The following is a 22,741-nucleotide window of genomic DNA, read 5'->3' on the forward strand; positions in this document are numbered from 1 at the left end:
CCCACGTGCTTATTGCCGAGGAAAAAAGTCATCATTACAGCCAAAATTGAGGGTCTTTTAAAAATTACAACAAATGGATGGATTTCATGGCAAAAGAGTTCTCTGCTGGTTCTGATCCTTGGTGTTCTTTGGTCCTTGTTTGTCTCCTTTATTTCAAGGTCACCCCACTCAGGTGCAATCTGGGTATTTCTGTTACTGCTCAGTGCTGAATTTGAAGGTCCATCCGTGGACACAAATAATCATTCACACCAGAGAAACTGGGACAAACAGCCCTCACTGGAAACAGTTCTTGACAGCAATACCAAGCTTGGGGCTGCTCCTTGCCCTGACCACAGTCAGGGAAAATGCTGGGTACACCCGAAACTCTGCACCTCCTCCCACCTTCGGACACAGCATTGTAGAGCATCTGCAGCTGGAGAGGGACCCACAAGGATCACCAAGTGCAGCTCCCTGCTCCTCTCAGAACCACCTAGAGCTAAATCATGGGACTGTGAGCACCTTCCAGGCATCTGAAACTGGGTAAAATGAATTTTGCTCTTGCTCTGAAGCTTTCTTGTCGCCCAAAGTGCTTAGCAGGTTCCACCCACCATTGCATCCATCACTTCTATAAAGGAGACCTGAGAAGCTCAAAAGATGGAGGAGTAATATAAAAATAGTGGAATTGTATGGGCTTCTCTTGACCATGAGATGCTGCTGGGGAAACCTTGTTTGAAAGGCTGAAAGCCCTCTCCAGACACTTCTTCCTGGTTTGGTTTCAGAATAATTCGAAACAAAATCTCGACTCTCCTCAGCAGCTCCTGTGGTGCTACTGGCACCAGAACAGGGCCAGAGGGACAAGCAGACCCTTAACCAAAACCATGAGCCATGAACCATGAGCCATGAACCGTGAGCCGTGGCATGGTGCTGCACTCCTGGTGCTGCAGCCATGGCAGACACATGAATCTTCTCTTTTTCTCTCTGATGTCAGAGAAAAGGGAGCAGTGGAGTGGACACACACCCTGCAAAGGAGATCTCATAGAATCACAGAATCACTTAGGCTGGAAAAGCCCTCTGAGGTCATTGAGTACCACCATTAACCCAGCACCGTCCCCAAGTGCCACATCTATATGGCTTTTTAACCCCTCCAGCAATGAGGAGGAGAATCCTGGTCCAATGGGAATCCTGGTCCAATGTTTTGTGAACAGTGCAGGGTGAGGGAGGTGGGAATGGGCTCCAGGATGCTGCAGGAGGGGTTTTGTCCCAGAATGCAGAAGCAGAGGATGAAGAACAGCAGGAGGAGATGCTGAAAGCAAGGGAGGCAGGTGATGTCCTCTCATGACCTGCTCTCCTAGGTCCAGCCTTGCAGCTCTACATGTTAAACCTTCTGCCCTGGTTTCTGGATCCTGAAGGTCAGCAGGAAGGGGTTTCCAGGTTATCACCCTGGGCAGCTGGGCAGTCGGACAGTTCTCCAGCCAAACTAGAGGGGTGCTGCTGTGTTTTCCCAGAAATCACGAGAACAGTCTGATAAGAGACTTGTCTCTTGACCTTCAAGTAGCAAACTCCATCCCCAGTGCACCACCACTGCCCCCACCCTCCATCCTGTTTGGCCTGGAGGTGCCTGGAAGAGGGTGAGGAGCTCTCTGGTTCATTGATCCCACCTCTCCAAGGCACAGGAGGTGTCTCAGCACCGTCAGCATGGCTGGTTGTTATTGTCACTGCTGATTTCTGTACTCTCCTGCCTCTTTCTCCCTGACCGGTTTGGTGGCCCTGTCATTACCAGGTTTCTCCAGCTGCCTGTCAGGGTCCTACTGGCCTCAGCGTTGCCTCAGGCTCCTGGATAACAAACAAGGCACAGAAGAGTCCTTGGGCTTCCACGGACTTAATTAGCTGGTGTCATTTTAGGGATGTGTGTCCTGCTGGAGACACAGGCAGCTCAGGAGGCATCTTTAAATGCATCCAATTAGAGGGGACGAGCCAGCAGCTCCTGAGTGCAGGGGCTGCTGTGAGACCTCGTGTCCTCACTGGAGGCTGGGGCTGAGTTGCTCTCCCCCTGGCAAACACCAGTCTCTCCTCAGTGGGACCTGTCACTGCTGTGGCCCTGGTGGCATTCACAGCATCCTGCCTGTTTTTTTTTTTTTTCCAAGAAACTTGCCAGTGAATCCTGTTGTACTCAAAGCTTGGGTAAATTCTGGGATAAAATCAGTCAGTGTTTGCTCCAGTTTTCAGCAGCCCTGGATCTCCAAGGGAGCTGCTGCCCGGAGTCTTTGGACACAGCACAACTCCCCTGTGCCTTCCCCACTGTCAGGTTCTGCTGTCAGGTTCTGAATGGGTATCACACATTGGCTGATGTGCCAATTCTCACCATGACCACAATCAAGGAGTTGGACTTGATGATCCTTGTACTAAACTGGTCCCTCCCAGCACAGGATATTCTATGGTTCTTTGATAATCTCTTTCTGAGGTCCAGCCCAAGGAGATCCTTTATTCCTTAGGGTGGAACCTTAGGGAGTCTAAGGAAGCACATTCATGCCCTCCGTGGGCATATGAATTCCTCTGCAGGCTGTGACTGAGGGGTGCCACCACAAGCACCCCCTCACCACTCCAACAAGCTCATGCCCAGTGGGATCCACAAGGAGAAGCCACCCTGAGGTACCACTGAGGAGTAGTGGCTTGGGGACCTCACAGAGAACCTCCACTGGCACGGCAGTGACCTGAATTACCTTGAAACCAAGCAAGACGCCAGTGGAGTGAGGATGTGAATCACAAAACCACACAAAGGTTGGAAAGGATCTTTAAAGCCCATCCAGTTCCCCCCCTCCCTGCAAGGGGCAGGGACACCTTCTACTAGACCAGGGTCCTTCAAGCCCCCTCCAACCTGGCCTTGAACACTTCCAGGAATGGGGCAACCACAGCTCCTCTGGGCAACCTGTGCCAGGGCCTCACCACCCTCGCTGTAAAAAACTTATTTATATCCTACCTAAATCTCCCCTCTTTCAGTTTAAAACCACCACACATCATCCTATCACAACAGGCCCTGCTGAAAGGCTCATCTCTGTACCATGAGTGTTATAGGATGTTTTCTGGGATGTGTTTGTTTTTTAACATCTGCACACAGCTGTTTGCAAAGCCCTGGTGGGGAACTCTGCATTCCAGTCAACCATGAACGTCTCCAGCCAAACACGGACACGCTCAGACTGCCAGAGTCTTCTGTGCAAGGTGAGTTCATCCCTTCTCCCTGCCCACATCCTGGCTATGACAGGTCACCTCTGGCACCTGCCGTTCCCCTGGGGATGTCCCTTAGTGTCCCCATCCTCCCCTCCTGCCCCAAGCCTCGCTGCTGCTCCAGGTAACAGCACCCACCACCATCCCTTCACCTCCAATTCGGCTCCTCAGCAGGAGGCAGCTGGGTCAATCCCCTCCCCGGGGCTCAAAAATGATTAATTAAATTATTAAACCCTCGTGGAAGCGGGGTTTCCATCCCACCCCCAGTCCCGGATGTGGTGCCGAGGAGTCCAGGCTCTGCTGTGGCCGGGCTCAGTGGCAGCGGCTGCCCAGCTCCGGCCTCTCAAAGAGTTAACGCCGAGCAGCACCATTAATATTCTCACTGATAGCCCCAAATACCAGCCCTGCACGGCTGTCGCTTTCATTAGCGCCGGGAAAATGAGCCCTTCAAAATAGGACAGGCGGCTGGGGGGGCGTGGGGAGGAGGGCTCTGGGGCCATGCGATTTTCCGTGCGATTGACGGATATTAAACCGCCTTCCAGTGACGTCAGGGGTCGCTTGGGTGATAGCGAAGGATTCCCCAGCCCCCCTCGGCCCCGAGACCCCCAGCCCTCCCCGGGTGGGTCCCCCCGCCCCGGCGCTGCCCGGAGCCCCGGCAGCGGGTGCCGCGCCGGCCGCGCCCCGAGCGCCGCGCTCGGGAGGTGTGCGGGCGGCTGTCACATCGCATCAGCTCCCGGCCCCGGCGCGGTGACTCGGTTAAGGTCCTTTGCCGCAGAACCGGTTAAAGAGTCAGCGAGTCACTCAAGCGGCTGGCAGAGCCAGGGGTGGCCGGGCACCGCCGGGCACGGGCACCTCCCAGGGATGGGCAGGGCGGGGAGATGGGGTTTGGGAGTTTTCCTTCTCAGATGTGGAAGGGAAGCGAAAGCCCTGCTCGGTGTGTGGGAAAGTTCGTCTTCCATGTAACCTGTCCAGGAGGTGCCGAGCCCGCGGCACCTCAGATCTACAATTTGCTTTACCGGGTGTATTCCCGGCAAAATTCCCCAGGGGCACTGGGAAAGGAGGGTTCAGCCAGGGGCCAGATCCATTCTGCTCTCCAGCACAGCCTCCAAGGGGATCCCTGGGAAGTTGCCAGGGCATGGATTGATTTCTTCAGCTGTTGCATCTCCCAGAATTTCACCTGCAGTTATCCAGCTTCTTTGGGACACTGCTGTGGCCAGGGAGAGGGATCTGAGGAGATGGGGAAACTGAGGCTGGGGCCAGGTCCTTGAGTACACATGCTGTCCAAAGACATGATGGATGGGGCTCAGGACTGGGGCTGTGATGCTGTTGGCACCAGACGAGCCACAGAAGGAGCTGCTGCAGGGGTGGAAGCACAGCCTGTGGCTGCTGTGGCAGTCTGGAAGGACCACACTGATTTGTGGCACCATGTCCCCATCCAGGTCCCGTTTTCCATAGTGAGAAACAAGTCCTGCAAGATGCTGAGTGTGTGCCAAGACCCCTCAAAGAATCTTGGAACAGTTTGGAAGGGATCTCAAAGCTCATCTTGTTCCACCCCCTGCCATGGGCAGGGACACTTTCCACTTGATCAGGTGGCTCCAGACCCTGTCCAAGCCGATCCTGAACAGTTACAGGGATCCAGGGGCAGCCACAGCTTTGTCCTTCTCTTCCTGAATGAAGACACTGAAGCAGTTTATGTTCAAGCCAGGCATTCACTGGGAAATGAAGATCCACTTCGACCCATGCCCAGGGAGGGTGATGACCAAGACAAACCTGTCCCTGACCCAGAGAGACATCTCTGAGGGTACCAGGAACCAGCCATGATCCGAGGTTTCTGGTCTGCACAGTCCTGGAGGACACAGCCAGGGGTGCTTGTACAGGGACTGTAGCAGAGTTCCATCACATTTTTATGGACCTCATGTTCTGGGGGCTGTCCAGGCCCAGAGCTGCCCCCTGCCAGCCCCCAGCTGCTCCTGCTGGCCAGAAGGGTGCTCTGGAGGAGGGTGCTCTGCACCTGCCAGGGTGACAGCACATCTCTTGGCCCATGGTGCTCCCCCTGCACGGCTCCAGCTGCGCCCCCCACAGACCCCCAGCACTCCAGGAACTTGGAAGGGCCTCTGGAGACGTTCTGGTCCTGCTCACAGCTTTACCCCCTCCCTGACATTTGGGGTGCCCCGCAAAGCTTGTCTTCCAATCTGCCCAAGAAGTGGCTGTCCCCAGAGGTCTCCTGGCACCCAGGCATGGAATCTAGCTGGGACAACCCCAGCAGCATCCTGTGAAGAGGGACAGAGGTGTCCTCACCTCGCTACAGCTGGGGGTCACTGGTGGAGAAGAGGAACTAACACCGAAGCCAACAGCAGGGTGACACAACTGAGAGGAGAGGGGCTGCATCTGTCTCCCCGCCTCTGCTGCTTTCAAACTGATGTCCCTGGTGCCGGGGAGAACCAAACGTGCGGCCGAGGAAGCCAAATCCCAGCGTCTCTCACGCGTGGGGCCGGGAGGCGGTGCCGGGCTCAGCCCTCGGCGCGGAGCAGGCGGCAGCCTGTGTGACAAGCCAGACCAGCATGGTGGATGGCAGTAATTATCGTGCCGCCCACAGCTGAAGGGGAGCATATGGTAAGGAAAAGGAAACTAACTTGTATTTTTCCGCACCCCCGGGCTCAGCCTTTCTGGGGCTGTCACAGTCGATTTGTGCTGCCTGAGCTGTTTCGCCCCGGCCGCCTCTGCATCCGGCGGCTCCCTCGCAGGCGGCGGCGGGGCTGGTTGGTGCTCGGTGCCCGCTGCTCCCGCAGCCCCTCGTGCCGGGGCCGCGTCCGGCGGCTCCGCGGGCCGCGGCAGCCACGGTCCCGCTCCCTGTCCCTGCTGGGACGCGGCCAGCGCGGTGCTGGCGGTGGGAGCTGGATGTGCCAGGGGGGCTGCGATGGATGCGTTTGGAGCACCTCGGGATGCAGAAGCCCTGAGGAACCCTGGGCAGAGCAGGACATCCACCCTGGCAGGGGCTGGGTTTGGGGAGGTCTCTGCAGCAGCCCTGGGTTATCCATCAGCTCTGAGCTGTCTCTGCTTTCCAGTCTCACCAGGCTTTCCTCAAGGTGGGCTATTCCCCACTGGAGCTCCCAGGCCACCATAGGTTCTGTACAGAGCCCTCCCTGAGCCACGGCATGTGGGCAACCATCTGTAGGGTCCTGGAATGGCTTTGCTTGGAAAGGACCTCAAAGATCATCTTGTTCCACCCCTGTCATGTCCAGGGCCACCTCCTACTGTCCCAGGATTCTCCAAGTCCCGTTCAACCCGGCCTGGGACACTGCCAGGGATCCAGGGGCAGCCACAGCTGCTCTGGGCACCCTGTGCCAGGGCCTGCCCACCCCCATAGGGATGAATTTTTCTCTACTGTGCAGTCTAACCCTGCTCTCAGAGTGTCTCCAACGCACTGACACCCTGGCATGATGTGGCCTTTCAGGTGGCCCCAAGGTGGCCAGGATCTGGCTGAGAGGAAAAGCTGCTGCCTCGCTCCAAAGCTCTCTCCCAGTCCATCCTCTGTCCAAATCCTCTTGCCAAAAGTGAGCCAGGAAGCCGTAGAAGCAGCAGGCAGCTGTCTTTGTTGGAAGCATGGTGTTTTCCATGCCAGTTCATGGCCAGTGGGGATTTCTCAGGTATGGGAAGAAGTGGGATATCTCCATGGAGCTGCCAACAGGCGTTGGGGTGGGTGAATCCTGCTGATCTTGCCCTTGTTGTGACAAGGAGGGTCCGATGAAGGAGCTGAGCTCCTTCAAGGATCACAATCCCCTCCACGTTGTGGTACAGGGCTGTGTAGGAACCACCTGGGCATCCTTGCCAGCATTACCAGACTGGTTCCTCTGCCAGCTGGGCATGGATTCATCCCTGGAAAGCAAACTTCCATTTTTCATTGAGAAAGAGGAAGCGGGAGTTTCCAGTTCCTTTCCAGATCTGCTGCTGCTGCCTAGGGGCTCCTGGAAGAGGCTGGGCATTGTTTCTATGCAGTGGGATATAAAACCAGTTTTCTCACTATTGCTGCTGTCTCACTGGTACAGGCCAATGTCTTGGGGGTCTGGTTTGGGTACAAAACCTCAGAAAGCAGAGCTGAGCTTTGTGGGAGGTGGGGGCTGTGGTTGGGCTGGTTTGAGACCTCAGTTCTGAACTCTTCAGGATAAAATACCAAATCTGGTCACCCAGGCACCCTGCTTGACCGAAAGAGGGAGGATTTTGCAGGGGTCTGCTTGACACAGGGGTCTGCTGGTCACAGGATGCAACACCAGCATCCAGGGAAGGTTATTTCTTTAGGACTAAACTCCATGATCAGGAGACCTCAGCAAACACCAGTAGAAACAGGGGTCATGAGGAGAACAGGGCTGCACCCACGTGCCCTTGCCACAACCAGGGTCACTTCCCCAGGCTCGTTTCCAGCCCCCTGCAGCCGCACAGCTGGGACAGCAGGGCTGGGGACAGCAGGGCTGGTGGAGCTCCTTCCCCTACTCCAGGAGGTGCCCATCTCCATTCAGCTCCATCCTGGGCCAAGAGGCTGCAGTGCCTGCATGCCAGAGGAGGGTGGCACGGGCAGAGGCTGCTGGTTTTCAGCACAGGGCCCCGGGAGCCGCTGAGCTCCGGGCGCGGCGCGGGGCCCATCTGCCGCAGCAGCCGCTGGCCCAGGGACAGCTTGCACGCCACGGTCAGAGCATTGCTCAACGCCGCGGCCGCGCCCCCGGGCACGGCCGGCTCTGGGTGCTCCCCCCACAGCCGGTGCCCCCAGCCCCTCCAGCAGCGCCGGGCCCTGCTCTGGCCAATATCCCAGGGATACAGATGGAGAAATAAAAGGGGGCTGTGCAGCCCCTCGGCTCATCCATAGCCTGGACTGGAGGGATTGTGATGTGCACAGAGAAGAGGAACATCAGCTGGTTTCTCTCTAATGACAGGAGGAGGATGGGGCCTCTTGAGGGGGTGGGGGGTGTCCTGAAACGCAGAACTGAATTCCCAGGCTGGAGGAGGTGAAGGACGTGGCTGTGGTACAGGGAACCTTTTCCATGTCTATGCTCCCTCCTCATGCTGGATCCCTTGGGTTTGCCTGTAGGACACCAAAAGCATAATAACCCCCACCCCTGGACTCCCCACCTACCCCAAGAGCCTTTTTTGGGGAAAATTTTGTTTGAGGGGAAAAAACACCAAACCCGAGCTTAACTGCTCCAGCCAGGGCTGAGCGAACGGGAGCAGTGGGGTGGGCTAGGAAGGAGAAGACCCCCGGGAAGCTGCGGCTCGGTGCCTCCTCCCCCTGCGGGTCCCTGACCTCCCGTTTGCCTGTCAAGAGCGAGCTCCGCCACCGAAACACCCCCTGTCAAATTAGTGAGTCAGAAGACGTAAGAGAGACCACCGCTGCTAATTTGTACATTAACTGGTTCTGACAGAAATATTTCACAAGTGAAAAAACAGAAAATGTGCCTCAAGACAATGTGCAACTTCCGTACCAGCAAACTTCTGCTTAACTGTGCGGTGCCCGAGGAGGGGGGACCCCCCGCCCCGCCGCGCCCCTCCGGGAGCACCGGGATGGGTTTAGCCTCGGGAGATGCTCCTGCAAGGCTGGATCAGGCCCTGAGCCGTGGGAGGGGGGCAGGAGGCCGCAGATTCCCCAAAATGGGCGGGGGGGGGGGGGGGGGGAAGGGCAGGAGATCCTAGCATCGTTTGCCATCGAGAAAAGGGAAAGGGAATGACAGGGTGGAAGGGGCTTGGTGAGAGCCCCCTTCTCACCCCACGATAGAGCAGTGCTGCCCCTCCACTGCACCCCTCTGTCACCCACCCTGCTTCCAGCAGCTGCTGAGATTAGGGTCTGCTGCTTTTTGCCCCAGCCCAGGACACGACCTGCTGGGGCTGTCCCCATTGTCACCATGTGGGATAAGCCGTGGGTCACGAGCTATGGCCACTCTGCCGGGAAAATCCATGGGTGCAGGCAGCTGCCAGCCGTGCCCACCCCAGCCCCACTGTGCCCACGGGAGAGCAGCAGGGTGTAAACCCTCCCCGGGACCCACGGGAATCCCCCGAGGCACCGCAGCACCTCCAGCTCCTCGCCACCACGAGCGGCCGTGGCCAAAGCCGGCGGCCAAAGCTGGTGTCTGGTGCCGAGGCCCCGCGCAGCAGAACCCCATGGAGAGGAAGCAGGAGCGAGGTGGCTGCCGGGGCTACCTCGTGGCCCCTCACGGTGGTCTCACGCCCTGCCCGGGCCCGTCCTCCCCCGCGCGGGGCTGGCACCGGAGCGTGTCGGGGCGCGGGTGGGAGCAGGTCCTCGGGCCAGCAGCATCGAGCACATGATCTGTTGTGGCAGGTTCCCTGCAGCCTGGAGCCAGCCCCGAGCGAGCGCTGGTGATGGCTTTAATTGCTTTCAGATTCGATAGCCCAGCCCGTGACAGCCCGGCCGGGCGGCTCCAGCTGTGCCGGCCCCGCGCCCGCTGCCCTCGGATGGAGCCCGCGAGGAGGAGGAGGAGGAGAGGAGCCGTCCTGGGATGGGGTCTTCCTCTTCATCCCGGCAAAATCTTCTCTTTCCTTCTGTCTGTCCGGGTGACTCCCTGAGTCTCATCCCTGGGGAAACCCAGCCGAGGGACAGCGTGGCACCCTAAGATGCTATGGCAGCCCTGCTGTGAAGCCACCCAGCCACGTGCCACCGTGAGCCCTAGGTGAGCACCCCAGCGCAGCTCCACCCCGCCCTCTGCAGCTCTGCCGTGTCTCAATTCGGAAGCGGGGGATATTGGAGGGCTCTGCTCACCTATCGGAGCTGGGGACGCGGGAGGTGGCGGGTCCGTGGTGCCGCTGAGGCACAGGCTCGTCCCCTCTGGTGGCTGCTTGTGCCCTCCTAACCTGCACGGCCGTGTCGGGGGACTGGGGACTGCTCTCTAGGTAGCCTGGGCTTGACACAGATCTCGGGGGCTTTCTCCCTCATCTGAAGGAGGAAGAAACTGACCCCAAGCATCAGGTGGTCACCCCACTGGCTGGTGGCTGGGGGGGAGCTGGGGGTCTCTGGGGTGGGAGGATAAAGGGCCCCTCACCACCTACAGCGGCAGCCGTGGGCTGGCCCTGACCCACTGGTGCCTGTGCCTGTATCCTCCTCTTCCTCCTCTTTCCCGCTGCTGCAGTGGTCCGAGGTATCTCCCCCCGCTCCAGCCCAGCCCAGGTGGGTGCAGGCAGCTGCAGGATCTGTAATGCTTCCCTGCCTGGCATGGAGCGTGCTCGAGGGGAGCGGGATGAGCACCCTGGCACCCAGAGCTCACCCGTGCACGCCCGGCTCTTCAGCAAGGCTGGGGGTCCCAGCCCGAGCCTCCCTGCTGGCACACGGTGCCAGTGGTGACCGTGCCCTGTGTGCTTCTGGGAGGGAGCTCTGGCCCCAGCGGCGCCCGCTCCCTCCGGGGGCACCGGCGCGGGGATGGGGCTGCCTGCAGGGACCCCCGTCCCTGTGCCTGCCGGCCGGCCAGAAGCAGCGGCTGGTGCCGGTGAAGGTGAGCGCTCCTCCGTGGCTCGGCAGCTCCTGGCAGAGCGCGGGACGCGGCGGAGGATGAGGAGGGGGCCGCTCGCATCCCGATCCATTATTGCGGGCAGCGCCGGCGGGCGCCCGGGGCAGCGGCTGCATTATTGACGAAGGGGAAGGCAGACCGGGGCGCAGGCAGGGACCCTCCTGCAGGGCTCAGCCCCGGGCAAAGCACTTCGCCTGCGCCGCAGAGCCGCAGAGCTGCCGGGCCTGGCCCGGGGCAGCGGCCGCAGCCGCCGCAGCCACCCACCGCAGCCTGGTCCTGCGGCCGCAAAGCATCCCCCGTGCCCGGGCCGGTGCTGGGCTCAGGGCACCCATCGGCACCCCCGGGAGGGTGATGGAGGTGGGCGACAACACCCCTGCGATGCTCACGCTGTCACCGGCGCTGCAGCTCTGCCCCCCTCAACCCAGCGCAGCGCTGGTGCTGCTCTTTTTTAAGCTTCCCTCTGTCTCCAGGCGGAGATTTGTGGCGTAAAATGCACAATATGTTCTATCTGCCCTGTGGGAGCCATAAAATATTCACCAGCAGCTCCCATTATAGTCAGAGTGAATCACAGAGAGTGTTGGAGCCCTCGCTCCCTGACATGCCCCCTCCCGAGCAGGGCCTGACGGGCGGCCAGAGCCCGGCCGGATCCCACAGCAAGGACCCCGTTCCCACCTCTGCCTCCGGGGGATTTCCCCGGGCTCAGCAGGTCCAGGGCCGGTGACCGTGCTGATGAGACGGTGGCTGCCTCAGAGAATCCCAGGCTGGTTTGGGATGGAAGGAACATCAAAGCCCATCCCATTCCACCCCCTGCTATGGGCAGGGACACCTTCCACTGTGGCTGTGCCAAGGCTGCTCCAAGCTCCATCCAACCTGGCCTGGGACACTGCCACTGCCACTGGGATCCAGGGGCAGCCACAGCTTCTCTGGGCACCCTGTGCCAGGGCCTGCCCACCCTTCACCTTCATCTGCCCGAGCATCCTCGTGTGTGCCCAGGGAGGAGCAGCACCAGCCCTGCGGCTGGAGGGGACCAGTGGGACAGCAGCAGCAGTGGGGTGGGCTCACATGGCCCTGGCAGTCTGCCGTGCTCATGCTGTCCCACCAGATGAGCTGGTGTGTGGACACCCCTGGGGTGACTTGTCCTGCCATTTTTGCAGCTGCAGACCCTTGGGTGAGGAGTCACAGCCATGCCAGGGCAGTGGGACAGCCCCTGCCTGCTCCCTGCCTCAGCTGTCACACCTGTGCCTCTGTTCTTCACACAGCTTGGTGCGACAGCACTCCTCCTCCATCTCCCCTCCACAGTGTCCTGCTGTCCATCCTTCCCTTCCATCCATCCTTCCCTTGACCCGTTGCTCCCTCTGCCCATCTCCATCTCCCCCTTCAGACCTCAGGCTTAAGACTGACAGAGCCAGAGGATGACAAATTTCCTGACGAAGCAACACCCTCCTCCAGAGCTGATGTGTCAAACACAATTTTATCTTTTGCCACACAATTATTTGTAATTATGAAGCAGTTAATGCTGCCTCAGCCCTTGGGAATTGGGCACAATTAGGATTTGATTTCACCTCCTCTCCTTCCATGGCTACACCGCAGCTCTCGGCCCCATCTGTGATGTTGGGGGTGTTCTGAGGGCTCCCAAAGTGTCCAGACTGAATCATCACCCTCAGTGCCGCGCACGCGCCTTCTCCTGGGAGATGGCGTCCCCTCTGCCACCAGCCCACCCGAGTGTCCCCGGCTGCACCGGGCACTGCCGTGCCAAGCTCCTGCCATGGCAGGATTTGCTCCCAGTGCGTTGGCAGGCACGGGGCTCGCCAGGACGTGAAGCCGTGGCCGTGGGAGGGCAGGACACGATCACCCGCCTGGGCTGGTCATCACGACAAGAGCCACCACCATGTCACTGCGCTGAGATGTCCCGGCGCGTCCTCGGCACTGAGCAGCACAGAACGGGGAGGGGGGGACCCGTGGTGGCCCCACAACCCCCCGGGATCGCCAGGAGGCGACAGCGAGGGGCTGCACGGCCGCGAGGGTTAAACCCGGCTCCTCTCCCTGAACAGACTGAGGGAGAGGAGGGAGCGTGGCAGTGCCCTCCCCGCCAAAATTAACTCTCCATCTGTTTCTCCCTGGCTGAGGCTGATGGCTTGTGACAGGGCCTCCTGAATGCAAAGATGTTTTGCCCGGAAAAATCTATTACAAGTTGCTGTAAGAAAGAGCGAAATCCTCTCCTTCTGTCTCTCCCTACTGGTCTCAAGGTGCCCACCCCGGGCGAGAGCGGGCTGGCAGCCGGCCGCCTCCGCTCAGCCGGAAAGTTCTCCCCGCGCCAGGCGGCCCCGCCGCCGGACAAAGGCACGGCAGGGAGCAGGGGTGCTGCCCTGGATGCCGCGAGAAGGGAGCTGCTCCTGCATCCCCAGCCTGGGCACGGTGCCGGGCATGCAGCGGGCACGGCCATCGCGCCGCCCGGCATGGAACGGGTGGAGAAACTGAGGCACGAGCGGGAGAGCATCCACGCGGATTGTGGGTGCCCTCTCCCGGCCACGGCACAGCCCTGCTCGGCCCTGCGGGAAAACACCGCTCATTTTATGGGAATTTCTGGACTTTGCTTCTGTTTTGCTTTATTTCCACCCTTCTCTGCGCTCCCCCACCCCCAAGCGCGGGAAGACTTCAAATTCCCCTTTTATAGGTGCTCAGCTCTCCGCCCAGCACCGGCTGTCACTGCTCCACAGAAATGCCTTCAAGACCCATTGCTTTGACCCCAAAGCAGCCCACTCATCTCTTTCATCTCTTCCACAGCAAAACCAGGCAGCTTCAGTAAAAAACAAAACTTTATTTGGTCCGTCAGAACCTGAGTTTGAAAACCGCCCATGGATAATTCATATCATACAGGGATTACTGATCTGATTTACAATTGATAAAATATCCTATGATTCTGAAGAGCTGGACAGTATTTACAGGGTTAAAAATATTCACAGCTCAGAAAGACAGAAAGAGAGAGGAGAAAAAAAAGTGAAGGACAAATCATCCCAAGGAGGAAGGAGCTGGAAAGAGAGAAAACAGATCAACAAACAGAAGTACGGACAGAGCTTGGCTCAGCAGCCCCAGCTGGGGGGGCTGGGAGGGTGCCAGGGCAACCCACCCCCCCTGCCACCCCCAATCCCTAGGGGACAAAGAGGGGCAGAGCCCTGCACCCCCTGCCCAGCCCAGCTGCTGGTGCAGGGTTTGGGGTGCAGGATTTGGGGTGCAGGACCCCCCAGCACGGTCCCTGTCAGAACAGGGTCCAGCATTGCCCATCGCCCCCCTCAGCTGTAAGTCCACACAGCTCAGGAAGGAGATGGTACACAGGGGAACCCCCAAAACACACACACACACACACACACACACACACACACACACGTCAAGTCAGAGAGCCACAATGCCCTGAAAAAGTGGGGTGCAGCTCCCCCCAGGATCAGACCCCACCTCGGAGCACCCACCAGTCCAGCAGCACCCTGAGGTGCAGCCTTTGCTTTGTGCTCACTGCCTCCCACAGCACTCGGGCTCTGGAGGAGGGGGCTCTCTGCTTCACCCCCAAAACCACCCGCTCCCCAGCACATGGACTCGTGGTAACTCCAGGGAACTGCTCCCTGACCCCGGGTCTGTACCTGCTGCTCACCCTCCCTCCATGGGGCACAGGGGGGGCCCACAGGGCAGTGCCAGGGGGCTGAGCCCAGCTCGGGCCATGGCTTCTCTCCAGGCACTGCTCCCACCGGCCGCCTTTGCATAGTAACACTTGTGTGACAGGGAGAGCGGCCCCGGGCCGCAGCCCCCCGCCAGCAGCACCCCAAGGCCCCGCTCCCCACCCGGAGCCGAGCAGGAAGTGGTGAGTTTCACCCCAATTACAGCAAAACCCCCTCAGCAGCAGATTTCTGCAACACCCCTGTGCCCTCTCCCTGCCAGCCCCAGCACCCAGGATGGGTGGGGGGTCCCTGGCATGGGTGGCACCATGGCAGTGTGACCCTGGCACCCCCCAGCCCAACCTCAGCACCACGCTGGTCCTGGCAGCAGACAAAGGGGGCAACAAGACAGCAGGAAGGGCCTGGGGACAGACGGAGGTTCACACAGACGGACAGACATCAGAGGTATATTCTGCTTTTTGCAGCGCCAGTGCCCTGGCGCCACGGGAAGGGGCAGAGTCCTGAGCGTGGTGCCTGGGAAGAGTCTTGACAGCAACCTCCAGCCCCTCCCTCTCCCACAGTCCCCGGGGCGGGCAGAGGGCACCGGGCCCAGCACAGGACCAGGGCAGGTGGGATCCTGAGATGGCCCCGTGCCCCCAGCCGCTCCTTGTAAAGTGCGCGGGGGCAGCAGTGCCAGGGCAGCAGGCAGGGCTGGTGCTGGCCCTGAGAACTTTGCCCCGCGGTGTGGGGCAAAGTGCTGGGGCTGCCACTCCAGCTCTGCCCCACAGCTCAGCGCTGGTGGCTCGGGGGCACTCCGGGCCAGAGGCTCGGTGACAGGAACGGGGCAGCAGGGCGGGGAAGGGGAGGCTCTTCGTCATAGGGGCCGGGGGCCATGCAGCCCAGCGACCTCGGGCGTGAGCAGCGGGTTGTGAGTGCCCTTCGTCAGCATCCAGTCATTGAGGAAGGCCTGGGTGGCTTTGCGGTGCGCCAGGCGGTGCGTGATGGAGAAGCCGGCGTTACCCTCCAGCTGGGACAGGATCACCAACACCTGCCTGTGGAGAGAGCCATGGGCTCAGGGCAGCAGCTTCCACCCCTGCAATGCCACCTCTGCCCCAGCAATCCTACCTGTCCTGGCAATCCCATCTCTGCCCCAGGAATTCCACCTCTGTCCCGACAATCCCACCTTTGCCCCGGCAATCCCACCTCTGTCCCAGGAATCCCACCCTGTCATGCCTCCCTGCCAGCCCTGGCTCTGCCTTTCTCCCAGCCTCAAGCCAGCCCCATAGCAGCCCCCGTGGCCCACCCCTGCCTACCCCAGACCTGTGCAGGGGGGGGACGCTGTCCTGTGTCTTGAGGCTGCCGCGCGTGGACACCACGTTGAAGCTGTCGGTGCAGTCGCACTGCACGTGCAGGTAGGACTTGGGGTGCCGGTTCTCCACCACCACGATGAGCCCTGCCCAGCCGTGGGTCAGGTAGTAGCAGGTCATCCCCTCACGGCCCTGGGGCAGACAGCAGGGAAGGGGATGAATCCCCTGGGCACCCTTGTCCCCGAATCAAAACCCCTGCACTGGCATCTTCCACTCTAGCCAAAGGCAGCCCATCTGCTGGGGTGCCCCATGCTGCCCCAAGGAACAAAGGGGGTGGGCATCCACAGGTGGCAGCCAAAGCTGGCACAGCCCTGCCCAACCCCTGCCCAAGGGCCCCACAGGTCCAGGCTCCCTCTGGCAGCATCACCCCTCTCACCACTGCAGCCCCCACCCTGTGCCCCCCACCCACCTCGTGGCGCTCGCCCTTGTTCTCGGTCAGCAGGATGATGGCATCTGCCAGCGTGGTGGGCTGTGCCTCCACCTGCTCCACCATCACCAGGCGGGAGCTGTAGATAGCCAGGATGTAGCTGGAATAATCAGCGGCTGGCCGGCTGCTGGTGGGACTGGAAGCTGCAGAGACGCCCAAAGGAACAGGGATCAGGGAACTATCACCAAGCCCACAATCCCCAGGAGCATGGTGCTCCAGGGTTGATGCGTGTGCACCATCAAACAGGCAACCTCCACCCTCAAGAAGGTCCCCATGAGGAGGACCGAGGGCTTTGGCACCTCTCCCTCCCCCAGGACCCCTCCATCCCCTCACCCTGGGCAGCTGGGCCGGCCAGGGCAGCGCTCCAGTGGTTGAAGGCACAGCACACGACGGCGTATTCGCCCGGCTCCAGCATCACGTCGCAGTTGACGAACTTCTTGACGGCTCGCTTGCTGTGGGCCATCAGCCGGCCCAGGCTCAGCTTGTTCCCACTGGTGAAGGTGGCCCGGAAAACCATGATGCACAAGTCCAGCAAGTGGCTGTCCACTGTGTCCGACCTCCTGTGTCAGGGAGGAAGGGTCACACATCACCCAAGACACAGGCAGCAGATGCGGGAAACAGCTATCCCACTGCCCCAGATACCCAGCCCCAGGAACCAGCCTTGCATTCAGGAGCTGGGTTCCAGCTAAACATGAGCAGTTCCCAAGATTTGGAGAGATGATGATGGGGACCCATCCCTGAGCTCTGTGACCCTGAGGGATGCCATGTGGTGAGATGTCAATGTGTTTAGACTTCTTCTGGGTCCACAGAACCATAGAATTGTGCAATCATTAATGTTGGGTAAGTCCTCTAAAATCATGAAGACCATTAACCAACCATTAACCCAGCACTGCCAAGGTCACCACTAACCCATGTCTCCAAGTGCTACATCCATAAGGTTTTTAAGTCCTTCCAGGAATCGGGACTCGATCACCACCCTGGGCAGCTGTGCCAGGGCCTGAGCACCCTTTCAGTGAAGAAAATTTCCCCAATATCCAAACTAAACCTCCCCTGGTGCAACTTCAGGCCGTTTACCCTTGTCCTGTCTGAAAGCAGAGCCTGACCCCTACCTGGCTGCACTCTCCTGTCAGGGAGCTGTGCAGAGCCAGAAGGTCCCCTCTGAGCCTCCTTTTCTCCAAGCTGAGCCCCCTCAGTTTCACTGCCCTGCCCAGCTCACCTGCTGCCCTCCTGGAAGAGGGCAAACTCCAGAGCTGCACGTTCCAACACTGTCAGTGATGTCACTGTCACTGGCCCGTTGGCCTTGTTGGGGAACATGCCCTGCACACGCACCTCGTGCCAGTCCGAATGGAGTTTGCAGATATCCACGGAGTCAAAATACCTGTGGGGAAGCCAGGCTCAGTCCCAACGGGGCACACTGCATGCTGCAGGACACCAACATTCCCTAGGGATGACCGGTCCCACCTGCCCCATCATGACCCCATGTCCCGTCTTCCATTCCTGCCCTGTTCCCTGCCCCACAGCTCCGCTCTGGTGGTGCCATACTTGATGAAGTCGCTGTACTCCATCCAGAAGACGCCCTCGCTGCTGCCATGGGGCATCAGGTCGTGGCGCAGAGGGAGTGGCCAGTGCGGCCACTCGTCTGACCAGCTGCCATTCCAGGAGAAGCGGCCCCAGGGATTCCGGAGACGCAGCAACCTGGAGGAAGGGGAAAAATCAGAGACCCATGAGGGAGGGGAGACCCAGCCTGCCCCCCACAAAGGACACCCTGTCACTCCTGCCTTACAAAGCCCTCACAGCATCCCAGAACTAATGTGTTGCCCAGGTTATGGCCCCAGATGTCCCTGTCCTGCAGTTCTGGTCCAGCTGCTGCCCCCTCTGCCCTTCCCTGCCCAAAGGGGCTCAGCCAGGTGCTGTGGCGAAGAAGCTCAGCAGGGGAGAGGCTGCTGAGAGTGGCTGAAAATACAGCTTCCTACAGCAGCCAGCTGTCAGGATGGCACCTATTCTATCCCCCTTCCATTCAAAGGTGAGCAATATGCTCTGAGCACCTCGCCAAAGTGAGAGCTCAACTCAGTCCTCTGTGTCTTGTGAGACCAGGTGAAACATTCCACCCCTGGACACGGAGGCAGCACCAGGCAAGGACAGCTCATATAATAACAGCATTTATGTGACACCCTAGGATGGTGTCATCCTTGCTGGCCATGAGGATGGGACACCAAAGAGTCCCCAAGGTCTTGTTCACCATGTCCTCAGTTATCTGTCCCCAGGTTTTCTGCTGGGTCTGCTGGCAGGAGCAGCTGCAGTGGCATGGCAGGCTGCAGCCTGAGCTCACCTGAAGCCCTGGACATCCCGCACATCCAGGATGGAATAGGCGTGCCGGGGTCGGAGCCCCATGCTCTCGTAGGCCACATCATCCACCTTCATGTTGCCTCCGCCGCAGGACGCGCCCATGAGGAACCTGCACGGGGACAGCAAACCCTCGGGGTCCTGCCAGGCCTGCCGTGGGGGAAGCTCATCCCTATCACAAGGCATGGGACAGCTTCCTCCCAGGAGGCTCCTGGATGCTCCCTCTCTGCAACAACACTGTTGGGATCAACAACACTCCCCAGGCAGTGCCCAGCCCTGCTGGCCAGAGCTCCCTCCCCTTGCCCACATGCATGCTGAGCCCAGGCTCCAAGGAGAGCTGCTTTGCACTGGGAAGTTTTGCCCCAAACCTCCCCCCGACTTCTACCAGGTCCCAGGGTCCTGCCCACTTCTGCTGGTTGACAGAAAGCCATGGAGAAAGGAAGGTGGTCCATCAGCTAGACAAGCTGGCAGGGGTGAGGACACTATTTGGGGCAGGTTTAGGGGGACACCATGTGCTATCCATCCATGTGGCCACATACCCCAGCCTTCAGCCAACCCCGCTGCCCTCCTGCCCAAGTGATGAGCAGGAGGTCTCTGCTTTGGCTGTGCCCCCTCTAGACCAGAGCTAGCCAGGTGTCATTAGCAAAGATGTCACGTACGGGTGGGAGACACGGGCAGGGTCAAGCATTCACACAACAGAAAAGCTCAAAGCAAAGCAAGTGGGCTGAGTGCAACTTCCTAAGTCCTGCAAGACAACAGTGATGTGCAGGGGAAGTTCACCAGGCTCTTAATTTCATATGAGAATCACTCACAGGAGAAATAATTTCTTAGAGCTTCAAGTGGGAGCTCCACCAATGCTCCAGATGAGTGGCAAGGGTGGTGGACTCCGCCCCAGCTAATGCAGTAACCCCTCTCCTGAGCCTCTAAAGACAAGAATGTTCCCCCTCACCCCCTCTCCACTGTCCCTGCTCCTGCCTCGTCTTACCCAGCCTCCTTAGAACTCAGCATTTTGGCCCAGATGAGGTCGGTGTCAATGGGCTCCTCGCGAGGGTTAGTGGAGCTGACCTGCAGCATCAGGCTCTCGCAGGGGGCCCCCGTGAGCGTGGCCAGGCCTTCGATGGCACGCCCGGCCTGCAGGGCGAAGTATGAACCGTGCAGCTTGGCCAGCGCCTTCTCAATGAGGGCCACCCACAGCTGCTTCCTCTGGGCCTGCAGAGAGAGGGAGGGACACATCACCACCCCGGGAAGGAGGTGGGACAGCCATCCTGGGGCTGGAGAGGCAGGAGCAGCAAGGCCATGCCAGGAGCTGGTGCCTTTGGCCATGGGTTCACTCTTTGCTCAGTGTTTTGGTTGCAGAGTTCAATTCCCCTTGGGAAGAAGTCCTGGAATGAACATCCAAGAGGCCCGGGTGCTGAGAGAACTGCACTCTGGGGTGCCCAGCAATCACACAACAATCACACAGCCACCCTGAGCCCCTTCTGTCCACTTCAACCTGAACTTAGAACCATTTAATAATGGAAGAGGACACCAAGGCTGCAGAGCTCAAGGAGCATTTGGACAACACTCTCAGGCACAAGGTGGGATTGTTGGGGTGCCCTGTGCAGGGCCAAGAGTTGGACTCATGAGCCTTGTGGGTCCCTTCCCACTCAGGACATTTAGGATTCTGTGATGTGGAGCACATCTGGAACAGCTGCCTTTAACTCACACACCTCTGCAAACCCAAACCAACACCCCTTTGGCAGAGGAGGCTCCCTGGAGCACACACGGCCACGGGACTGATTGCATTCCACCCAGGCAACACAGACACTGCTTCAAGGACAAGCTCCAAAAACTTGGACTGGCAAAGTCCTCTACTCCAGCACAGGGAGTAACTACAAGGCCTAATTACAAAATGCAAGTTTTTTTCCAGCAGATGGGGTTTAGTATCCGGTGCTTGGAGAGCAGCAGGGAAAATCACTGGTACATTGTGCCTGTGTGACTCACAGGTGGCAGCCAAGAGCTGGCAGAGGAAAGGAGGGCAGTGAAGATTTCTTTCTGACGGATAAAGAGAGCTTAAAAGTGCTTTTTGCTGGTTTTTGGGTCCCTCACTGAATAAAATCCATGTTGTTTATTTCTGCCTGATCCACAGCCAGGGAGCTCAGATAAGAGCCTGATTTTCTTTTCTTTTTAAAGCTCTGATTTTCCTTTTATATCCCCCACATCCAACTCCCACAGCTGAACACTCAGCAGAAAAATCTCATCATGATTCAGATGCCCCTGGAAACACAGGCAAGGCAAGTCCAGCCCATGTGAAAACCTCCACATGGTTTTCTTTAGAAAACTCCAAAATCTTAAAAAAACTCCAAAAGCAGACTTGAAATTCATGAAAGATGGAAGGAAAAGGTAAAAACCAAGACAGGTAAATCTTATGCTGAAACAAAGAAATGCATCGGTATCCTCTATCTACTGAGAGGCAGAATGAAGACACAAACTCTTTCTTCTTCCCTTCTCCGAAGTTTGAGTCCTGTCCTGACATGGCTGTCTCAAAACTCAGAGGACTGGATTTGCAGAACGAAATCCAAGCCAGCAGTCCCAGTCCCTGCCTCCTCCTGACAGTGGTACTTTGTTTTCTTTGGCAGATTTTTCCCCCTGAACTTCAACAGAGACGTTCTCAGTCTCCTTCATGGACGTGATCCCAGCAAGAGCCCCTGGGTCTGCCAGGCAGGGCAGGGCAGAGTGATGTCCTGGAGGGGCTCAGGGAGCTCCACTGACCCAAGCAGATGCCACCCCAGCGTGCTCAGAGCAACTGGGCACTGGCTGGGAACAGGCTGCTCCATGTGCCATCCCCTCCTTCTCCACAGGCCTTCCCTGGCAGAGCCAAGCTGCCAGACCTCCCCTCAGAGGAAAGAAACAGCTTTCCCTCAGTCCCTCGCAGTGCAAAACACAGGTTAAAGTGTTTTCCTTTTATATGAAGAATAAGGGTGGCTTTCCCTGCAAGTGAAGTGGCTGTGGCACAAGGAGTGAGGGAAAAGTAACTGTAAATGAAACTTCTTCACTGCAGCGTGGGAAATGCCAAAAGGGGTCTAAATAGATGGATATTATGGCCTCAAAGAGTTCAGTTTTGAGGACACAGTAAAGAGCAGTGTCCTGAGCTGCAAACAGGGTGCAACCAGTGCTGGATCTCCCATTTGTGTCACAGCATGCCCTGGCAGCTCCAGGCTTGGGGCAGCTGGGAAGCACCTGCTAGGAAAGGACCTGGGAGTGCTGCTTGGCAGCAGCTGAACATGAGTCAGATGTGCCCAGGTGGGCAAGAAGGTCAATGGCACCTGGTGTGACAGGAAGGACATTGAGGGGCTGGAGCAGAGAGAGGGCTAGAGCATGAGAGAAGGGAATGGAGATGGGAAGGGGCTGAAGCACCAGGAGGGGCTGAGGGAGCTGGGGGCGGTGCTCAGCTTGGAGAAAAGGAGGCTCAGGGGGGACCTTGTGGCTCTGCACAGCTCCTGACAGGAGGGGACAGCCAGGGGGGTTGGGCTCTGCTCCCAGGAAACAGGGACAGGACAAGAGTAAACAGACTCAAGTTGCACCAAGGGAGGTTTAGCTTGGATATCAGGAAAATTCTTTAATGAAAGGTGGTCAGGCATTGGAATGGGCTGTCCAGGGCACTGGTGGAGTCCCCATCCCTAGGAGTGTTAGAAAACAAGTCAATGTGGTGCTTTGTGGCATGGTTTAGTGGGCAAGGGGTATTTAATCAGTGGTTGGACTCGATGATTGTGTGGCCCCAAGTGGTTGGACTTGGGACCTTTTCCAACCTTAGTGTCTCTATGACTCTAAATGCAGCACGAAGTAGGGGCCTTGCATGAACCCCAGCAGTGCCTCTTCTCACTGCCTCTCCTGGGACAGTCTGGGATGAGCCTCCCTGAGCCCTGGGGCACCGCCCACCCCCGTCCTGCCGTGGCACTGACCTGGGAGAAGAGCAGGTACCCGCACTCGTCGCAGGGCAGCATGTCATCCACCAGCACCGTGGTCCACGTGCCATCCTTGCACAGCCGCACCTGGTAGGCGCCCTCGGGGCACAGTGTCCTGGTGATCATCACCCTCTCCACCAGCTCCGGCCGCTCGGCCAGCACGGCCAGGGCGCTCAGGAACCTGCCGGGCAGGCGGGGTGGCCTCAGCGCGGCACGGGCGGGCAGCACGAGCTGCCCGGCCACGCAGCGCTGGGAGGGGGTGAGGCAGAGCATGGGGCTACAGCCTGGGGGCATAAATGGGTTTGAGTAGGGC

The 22,741-nt window shown here is 59.0% G+C and overlaps 1 protein-coding gene across 5 annotated transcripts in view; it reads right to left on the minus strand.

Moving 5' to 3' along the window:
• Positions 1-13,501: 13,501 nt before the first annotated feature.
• Positions 13,502-22,741, minus strand: part of CAPN15 (calpain 15) — a 56,386-nt gene continuing 47,146 nt past the window's right edge. For 4 of the 5 annotated variants that reach the window (XM_053991906.1, XM_053991902.1, XM_053991904.1 and 1 more), the window contains 9 exons: positions 22,426-22,609; positions 19,470-19,693; positions 18,471-18,596; positions 17,684-17,836; positions 17,358-17,519; positions 16,475-16,701; positions 16,124-16,284; positions 15,668-15,846; positions 13,502-15,399 (listed from right to left, as the gene is read on the minus strand). In XM_053991906.1, the coding sequence (XP_053847881.1) occupies positions 15,222-15,399; positions 15,668-15,846; positions 16,124-16,284; positions 16,475-16,701; positions 17,358-17,519; positions 17,684-17,836; positions 18,471-18,596; positions 19,470-19,693; positions 22,426-22,609 (1,594 nt within the window). In that variant the 3' untranslated portion in view covers positions 13,502-15,221. Of the gene's footprint in view, positions 15,400-15,660; positions 15,847-16,123; positions 16,285-16,474; positions 16,702-17,357; positions 17,520-17,683; positions 17,837-18,470; positions 18,597-19,469; positions 19,694-22,425; positions 22,610-22,741 lie in introns of all 5 variants that reach the window. The other variant, XM_053991905.1, reaches the window with a different exon arrangement.

This window comes from Vidua macroura, chromosome 16 (assembly GCF_024509145.1).
Source record: "Vidua macroura isolate BioBank_ID:100142 chromosome 16, ASM2450914v1, whole genome shotgun sequence".
Lineage (NCBI taxonomy): Eukaryota > Metazoa > Chordata > Aves > Passeriformes > Viduidae > Vidua > Vidua macroura.